General features: G+C 51.8%; 1 protein-coding gene across 1 annotated transcript; it reads right to left on the bottom strand.

The window, feature by feature from the left end:
* Positions 1 to 1,544: 1,544 nt before the first annotated feature.
* On the bottom strand, positions 1,545 to 2,426 carry LOC116853598 (atherin-like). The gene has a single exon (XM_032834727.1). The coding sequence runs from the start codon at positions 2,424 to 2,426 to the stop codon at positions 1,545 to 1,547; it is 882 nt and encodes a 293-aa protein (XP_032690618.1).
* Positions 2,427 to 9,007: the final 6,581 nt, after the last annotated feature.

Below are 9,007 nucleotides of genomic sequence, written 5' to 3'. Positions count from 1 at the left end.
AACAAAGAAAAAGGTAAATAACAATTAATAAAACGGTAAAAGGAAATAAAAAATTAACAATTATTAATATCATGTAATTTTCTTGTGATGAACGGATAACGCCAAGAATATTGTGCGTTCCTAACAATTTCAAATGTACAAGCATGTACATGTCAATTTAAATTTATATTGCACTATGTCAAAGGTTTACAAACATGTAGATAAAGAAATGTCTCATGAGATAGAAATGTAATTACAACTGTATTGATTTCAACTTACATACGATGAGAACATTACACATAATGAATAAGAATGAAATGAAATGTACAATAAGGAAATGAAACTAATAGTAAATATTTCAAATATTATTCAAATATGAAAACTTAACATTTTATGAAAAGAAGGAAATAACTGCATGCAAAGAGTACAAATATTAGATAATATATGTGTTCAAAATATATGAAGCAATGCCTTTAAGAGTATATTACAAAATAGATCTGAAAAATAAAGACTCACTGTACAGATACAATAAAGTACAGAAAAATTGCAACGATAAATATTGATGTGATACAATTCATAATAAGAATTTCAACAATGGAGAAAATAAAAACTTACAATTTTATAACATATGGAAATAAAGGCAATAATAATAGATGATATAATGTTGAAACAATCAATATGGTATGAATACATGTAGGCAAAGAATCATATATGATAAATTATTCAGAAAATAAATAGAATGAATATTTTGATAAAAATAAAGGAGACATAAACCAAGATAAATTTGGAGGGAATAAAGAAATGTATGAGTGGAAAGATCCAGACAACACAAACTTCTCAAAAATACGTTTAACAGAGTATAAAAGAGAGACGTCTTACTTTTAATACATGTCTCTCCAATGTGTTTAACAAATCTGAGACCTTATTAAAGATCAACGAACAACATTGTGAAAATATCTAAACCAATTTATAAATTTACATACAAATATTTACTTACAGAAATAGAAATATTGTATCTCCACACGTTCTCTCTCTCCTTGCTCGGCTCTTCCTGTAAAAAAACACTCCTGTCGCAAAATAAAAATAAAAATTATCGCTTCCAAAATCGCTTGAACTTCTCCAGAAAACTGGTGAACAACAAACTATAGGAAACAGTATATGTCCAATATGACATCTGACGAGTGGTAGTGGGGGCCGGGCCGACTGTGCTGCCCTCGGCCTACGTACCGAAAGAATAAGCGAACTAATCACTTCCGTCACCTCTAAAATACGAGGAGTTTGTACCCCCTGACTCGTGACGAGGGCTCCGCGAGCCCCCCTTTTATAGAGGCGGCCGCGGAAATTTAACTGCGAGTGTTGCTTCAACCTCGCGTTCGCGCCGCGTAGCGGCGATCGGTGTGACTACTGGGTTTTCGGTATGCTAGTCTTATAACGGGTATCGGGTGTCGCAAATAAGTACAGACTCGGAGAACTCAACATAAATCTATTTCGCACATCGACAACGGTCGAGAATACAAATGCGTAGTACTAGAAATACTGTACTATATAATAAACAAAACCCACGATTAGAAACAAGGTAGCAGCGCCTCGTTACACCACCTCCTCGCCAGGTTGGGGCCCGGCTCGTTGGGCGCGGTAGAGGGCTTCCTCCCGGAAGTGGAGAATCCACCGGGCATTGCCCACGTGAACCCGGTAGGCCCGCTGGCGCAAGGTGGCCGCCCGGTAACCGTGACCTGGGTACCGTCCGGCAGGGTTACGGTCCGTCGAGGCCCCCGAAGTTCCTGGCTTTCCCTCGTTGTGGGGGAGGGGGAAGGTCGACTGGACCCTCTTTCGGCTAGTGTCCTGGTCGTTGGGGAAGGTTCCCGGCTACTCCCCGACGAATCGCTCCCAAAGAGCTCGCGCATGAGCGTCTTCTGATCCTTGGTGTGCCGGGGAGCGTTTACCCCTCCTTTTGCCGCTGGTGGTGGTGGCGCCTGTGGTGTCGTGGGTGGAGGGGCGGAGGCCTCGATCCTTGCGGGGGCGCGCCGGGCGGCGTGTGGTGCCCCTGGTGGCGTCCGCAGGACCACCCTACGTCTCGGCGTTTCCACCCGGAAGACTCGAGGACCTGGGCGAGCCGAGGTCGGTAACGTGGCCGGCGGTCTGTTGCTGGTTGCCCATCCCACGGGCCGGACGTGGGGCTGGCCCCTGGGACGCTCGGTGGCAGGCGGCGGTGCGTACCCGGCCAATGCCAATAATTTTCGTTCGTCGGCGTCGCGGGACCTTTGGGTCGAGGTCCCCACCCGTGGTGCCGGTCGCCGGGTGGGCGCGCCGACGGGCGGTGCCCGCGCCTGGGCTGGGGTGGCTTCCCGCGCCCCGGCTCCGGCCAGCAAATGCTGCCACGTGGCGTTTGCCTCCTCCGGAGACATCGGACGGATTAGTTCTCGGAGAGTCTGCTCGTCGTCTTCCATTGCTCAGATCGAGCGTGTTCGCCAGTGTCTCGCTCCGGGGGATCGTTGGCCTTATATACCTTCGGCTCTGGACATTTGCCTGCGAGTACGTGCCCGTCGAGCGCCGCCTAGCGGCGCGCGGCGAACTTACCGGTCGGTGCGTGGCGTGTACAGGGCCGGCTCGCGGGGTCTCCGGGCTCTGGGGTTCGTCGCTGCTTCGTTCGTCGCTGATAGCGGGTTTCATGTCCCGTACATGTATTCCCCGATACCAGTGTCCCCGTTTATCCCGGAGGTCGGCTATGACCTAGGAGATAATGCGTCGTACCTTCATGGGGCCCGTATATTTGGGTGCTAGCTTTGCGTTGAAGGCCCGTTTCTTATCGGACAGGAGATGGTCGCGATTCCATACCTGATCCCCTACCTGGGGATGCCAGGATCGGTGCCGCAGGTTGTAGTGGTGCTCCTGGTGCTGAAAGGTCCGAGCCAGATTGATGCGGACGAGCTCAGCTGCCGCTGAATCGTATTCGGTGGTCCCACGGGCGCTAGTCGACCGCGTTCCATGGAGAGTGGTCCGGCCAGCTCCCGTCCATGGTTCAGGTAGGTCGGGGTATTTCCGGTTGCTTCGTTTCGGGCTGTGTTGAATGCGTACTGGAGAGCGGGGAGGTGTTTATCCCACCGCCGGTGGTTTCGCTGCACGTATTGGGCTATCATCGTCTTCACGGTGCGGTTGGCACGTTCCACGGGGTTACACTGTGGTGTGTAAATAGGCGTGGTCCGGTGGTGGATCCCGAGGTTCTGGGCGACCGTTCGAACGGGTTTGGGCACGAATTGCGTCCCGTTATCCGTAATGATGACGTCGGGACACCCGTGCCGGTGGACGATCTGGGCCAGGATAGCCTGGGCCACGGCACTAGCGGTGGCCTGTCGTAATGGCCTGGTTTCCAACCACTTGGTGAAGTGGTCCTGCATCGTGAACAGCTACCGGTGTCCCTGGCTTGAACGGGGCAGAGGCCCGACCAGGTCTAGCGACTTGTTCCCAGGGTGCGTGGACCGCCGTGGCGTGTAGTCTGCCCGCCGGGTGACCCTGGGGGGTTTTATGGGCCAGGCAACTCGGACACCGCCGTACGTAACGGGCGATGTCGCGGTACATGCCGGGCCAGTAGAAACGTCGGGCGAGCCGGGCAATCGTCTTGGCTATCCCTAGGTGCCCAGCGGAGGGTTCGTCGTGATATAGTCGCATTATCTCCGGCCACCACTTCCGTGCGACGCACTCCTTCCATTGCTCATGGCTCGGGACATCGCGAAAGTCGAGGTCGTGTAAGAGGTGACGGAAGAATCGTCCTTCACGAATGAGATAGTCGAGGTGCTGCTGTGGTTGCTGGCGCACCTGATCGGCTAATCGCTGATACCATTGGTTGTGGGCGGGCCGTTTCAGGGCGCAGACTTCGAGTCGCCGGGATAGGGCGTCAGCGACCTGGTTGGCGGCCCCGCGCCGGTACTTGATCTCGAAATCGTATTGTTGTAACTCGAACCGCCAGCGGCCCAGCCGACCGGTGGAGGAATCCATGCTGTGGAGCCATCGCAGTGCCTGGTGATCGGTGACCACGGTGAATCGATATCCTTCCAGGTACGTTCGTATGCCCCGGATACCCCAGACCACCGCCAGACACTCCAATTATGTGGCGCTGTAGTTTCGCTCGGCGGGGTTCAACATTCTGCTAGCGTATGCGATGACGCGTTCCCCTTCCTCAAATTATTGGGTAAGCACGGCTCCCAGGCCTAGGGCACTGGCGTCCGTCTGCAGCACGAATCTCCGTGCAAAGTCCGGGCAGGCGAGCATCGGGGTGGAGGTGAGAGCGGTTTTTAGTGCCTGGAAGGCTGCCTCTTCCTGTGGACCCCAGTGCCATCGAGCCGACTTCTGGGTTAACTTGGTAAGCGGTGCGGCGGTCCTTGCGAATTGTGGTATAAACCGCCGGTACCACGCGGCCATCCCTAGAAACTGGCGCACCTTCCGTATAGTCGTAGGGGTTGGCCAGTTGGCGACCGCGGTCGTCTTTTCGGGGTCGGTTCGTAGCCCCTGCGCGTCTACGACGTGCCCCAGGTACCGGAGGCTGTTGCGCCCGAACTGGCATTTGTCCGGGTTTGGTCGAAGGTGGACTGCTCGGAGTCGTTGAAACACTTCTTGTAGGACGCGCAGGTGTTCCTCGAAGGTCCGTGTGGTGATGATAATATCATCTAGGTATACCAGGACATGGGGCTCCAGGTCCGCTCCCAGCACCTAGGTACCTAGGAGACGTTGGAACGTGGCGGGGGCGGAATGTAGTCCAAACGGCATCACTCGGAACTGCATGAACCCGCGGCCGGGAACCGTGAAGGCAGTGATAGGGCGGCTGGCGGGGGTTAGAGCCACCTGCCAGTACCCGTTCTTGAGGTCGATGGTGCTTAGGTACCGGGCGCCGCGGAGTTTGTCCAGAGTGGCGGTTACTTGCGGCAAGGGGTAAGCATTCTTTTCCGTGACTTCGTTCACTTTCCGGAAGTCTATGCAGAACCTCCGGCTACCGTCTTTCTTTTGGACTAGTACGACCGGGGAGCTCCACGGACTATGCGTTGGTTCGATGATGCCTTGCTGCTCCATTTGTTGGACCTCTCGGTCGATGATGCCTTGCATCGCCGGGTTACGGGGTCGAAACCGTTGTTTGATGGGCCGGCTCCCATGCTTCACTCGTATCTCGTGCTGTACGCATGGCGTGGGCCCTGGTACGGTCGCGAATTGTTGGAACTCTTTCTCTAGGAATTCCTGCAACTGTTGTCGCTGTAGTGTGGTCATAAGCGCAAGGCCTCCTGCGTCGGTGCTCAGGGGTGCGAGACGGAGCGGAGTCGCGGCCGTGGTCGGGGCCGCCGGGGGACATAAGGGTAGCTGAAATCGGGCCCACAAGTCGGCCCCAATGAGCATGTCTTCAATCAGGTTCGGCATTACGAAAAAATCGTGGCTAACTACGCGCTGCCCCACTTGCAGAGGCAGCCGCACGGTGCCGGCGAGGCTGGCTGTCGTCCCATTCGCCAGCCTGATCTCTTTTCCCTCGAGCCGTGGCGTACAGCGCAATCGCCGCGCCAGGTCGGCGGTGCCGCGGTTAATGAAGGAGGCCTCTGCGCCGGAATCTATGAGGGCCCGCACGGCATGTCCCCGCAAGCGGACGATGGCGAACGGGCGCGGCTCATACTCTATGTTGATTCCGTCAGGGACCGGGGCTCGGCCTGGTTCGCCCCGGCCCGGGTGGCATTTCCCTGGATGGCATTCTCGTGTCAGGACTCCATCCTTGCCACACTCTGAGCAGAACTTCCAGGCGGGTCGTCTGCAATCGGTTCGCGTATGTCCTCGCTCCTTACACCTCCAGCAGCATTCCTGGCGGTTATATGCTGCGGCCAGGGTGGGGGGTCGTGGTCGTTCCAAGGCTCGGCGGTTGGGACCGATTGCTGTGATCGCCTCGAATTCCGCCGTCCGTGAACTTAACTCGGCGAGTGTCCTGACATCATCCCGCCGCACGTAAAGTTTGTACTCGGGTAGGAGGCCCTCGTATAGCTGCTCTACTTGTTCGTCCACCTCCAGGCGGCCGGCTCACCGCATGAGGGTGAGCACCGCTGTGGCGTATTTAGCGTATGGCTCTTCCTCCAGCTGGCGCCGATGTTGTAGTTCCTGTACCAGTTGGGCCCGATAGCGCCGCGGCAGGTATTGTTCCCGAAAGGCGCGGACAAAGTCATCCTAGTGGGTCCAGCTGGCGCGGTGGTTCCGATACCATAACAGAGCGTCATTACGTAGGAGCTCTGGCAGCCCGGTTAGCATTTGGGCTTTGGTAAGTCCGTACCCAACCTGTTGTTCCTCTATGCGTTCTAGGAATGCGACGGGGTCTTTGCCGTCGAATCGGCATCCCCATTTCCGAATTTGGTTAATAGTGTCTACTGTGCTGGATGCTTCGGACGGAGCAGGACTAGGGGCTCGTATGATCTTACGGTTGGCCTCTTCCGTATTGACGACGGGTTCTGGGACCCGAAATTGTTCCGGGTGCTGTCCAACATAGCTGCCCATATTTCGTCTCATTTCGTCCAAGGTGCCTTCCGTGCTGATATCGTATTCTTCCAGTAGCTCCGTCAGTTGTTCCTTACTCGGGGTGTATATCCACCCCTTCCTGACCACTCCTTCCATGGTCCTGGGTTTTCCCGTTTGAGCTGCCGTTTCTCTCGTTACCCCTTGCCTCTTTCTCTGTCTCTCCTATTTGTCAGGTCCCTGTTCGGGCGCCAATGTAACGCGGTTACTTTTCCGCTCCGTGTCTTTCCTGCGGTTTATCCAATTGGACCACTCTCGCCGGCGGCCAGGATCGTGATAGGAGAGAGAGAGAGAGAGAGGCAGTAATGTACCCGAGCGTGTTGAAGTATAACAAAGATTTATTGCTTTGTGGCGTACAGTGTGTGGGGATTTACGCTGTGCCTGATCGGTGCTGCCGGTGCAAACCGGGGTGATGAGTTGTCGCGGCGGCGGCAGGCCGCAATTCGGGCTCCGGGCCGCGTCGTCCCTCGGGTTGACGTCCGCTATCCCAGGCAGGCCGGCTGTTCTTCCCTTCAGCTGGTGGACGGCGGCTCGCTCGGCGCCGAAACCCGGCACGTCATCGTCTGGAACGGTGTGTCGTGGAGTCACGGTCGAAGCCCGACGCGCTCTCCTCTGAGTGCGATTGACGGCCGAAACCCGACACGTCGTCGTCTGGAACGGTGTGAGCTTCGAGAGGCTGAATCACGCTCCCGTGCTGGTCTCCTAGGAGACCGGTGGTGAACTTGTACCGAGGGCTCCGCGAGCTCTCCTTTTATAGAGGCGGCGGCGGAAATTTAACTGCGAGTATTGCTTTAATTTCGCGTTTGCGCCGCATAGCGGCGACCGGTGTGACTACTGGGTTCCCGGTATGCTAGTCGTATAACGGGTATCGAGTGTCGCAAATAAGTACAGCAAGGAGAACTCAACATAAATCTATTTCGCACATCGACAACGGTCTAGAATACAAATGCGTAGTGCTAGAGATACTGCAGTATATAATAAACAAAACCCACGATCAGGAACGAGGTAGGAGCGCCTCGTTACAAGGAAGAAAGAATCGGGAAATTTCGGATCTTCAATAACAGTCATAACACGACCAAAACTACTTATTGATGACGTCATTTTGAAAATAAAAAAATTATTTTTCAAGAAATTTTTAAATTTTCACTATCGCTAAAAATATGCGAAACATCCCCAATAAGGTACTCTTGATTTCAAAAATCACCCGTGACAATATTTCACTTTGTGTATACAAATTTGTTTAACAAATAACTCATGACGGACCTATATCACCATAACCCCCTTCACATACAATTACTAAAGATAACTTATAAACTTCATCCTCATTAAAAATTTATTAATTATTAATAAAAAATATATTGTTTATAAATTTGTTGAACTCCTAATAACTTTAATTTACCAGGTATGTAAATATGAAACCGGAATTTTTGTATGGAAAATACACGTTTATTGTACGAAAATGATAAAAAATATTTTATTCGAAGTATTGCCCATCGCTAGCTATACATTTTTCCCACCTGTCTGACAATTTGTGGATGCCACGCCAAAAAAACTTGCTCTTTTGAGGCAAACCAGTCACCGAGCCATTTTCGTACATTTTCGTAAGAAGTGAAGCGCTGCTTAGCAAGTGCTTGTCCCATCGATGCAAATAAGTGATCGAACGGAGCCAAGTCTGGTGAGTAAGTACTTCCGCACGCGAAAATATTTCCGAACTAAACGCCTCAATCGTTTCCTTGACCAGTTTTGCTGTGTGTGATGGTGCATTATCATGAAGCAAAATCACTTTGTGTTGCCTTTTTTTATATTTTGGTCGTTTTTCACGCAAAGCTTGATTCAAATCGATCATTTGTTGTCGGTAGCGTTCAGTATTAACGATTTGGTCAGGTTTTAGCAGCTCATAATAGATCACACCCTTCTGATCCCACCAAACGCAAAGCATTGTCTTCCGTTCATAGCGATTTGGCCTTGCAGTCGATGTCGATGGTTCGCCTGGAGTTACCCATGATCTTTTACGCTTAGGATTCTCAAAATATATCCACTTTTCATCGCCAGTCACAATTCGTTGGAGAAATGACTTTCTTTTGTACCTGACGAGCAGCATTTCGCAAGTGGTTTTTCAGTTTTCCTGCTGTCTTTCATTCAGTTCATGTGAAACCCATTTTCCCATCTTCTGGATCTTTCCCATGGCTTTCAAACGTATGGAGACAGCTTCTCGTGTCACATTTAATTGATCCGCGAGTTGTTGTTGCGTTTGGGTGTCATCTTCATCCAACAATACTTGCAATTCGCTGTCTTCAAACTTTTTCGGTGGTCTTCCACGTTCTTTGTTTCTCACGTCAAAATCGCCACTTTTGAATTTTTTAAACCACTTAAAGCACTATGATTTACCAAGAGCATGCTTACTGTAAGCTTCGACAAGCATTCAATGCGATTCTGCAGCAGTTTTCTTTAAATGGTAACAGAAAATCAATGCTGTCCGCAAATCGTAGTTTCTAGGCAC

Source organism: Odontomachus brunneus, unplaced genomic scaffold (assembly GCF_010583005.1).
Source record: "Odontomachus brunneus isolate Ranch 3 - 2012 unplaced genomic scaffold, Obru_v1 Obru_scaffold_369, whole genome shotgun sequence".
NCBI classification, from domain to species: domain Eukaryota; kingdom Metazoa; phylum Arthropoda; class Insecta; order Hymenoptera; family Formicidae; genus Odontomachus; species Odontomachus brunneus.
Note: the sequence above shows the minus strand (reverse complement) of the source record. Positions and strands in the feature narration are given on the sequence as shown.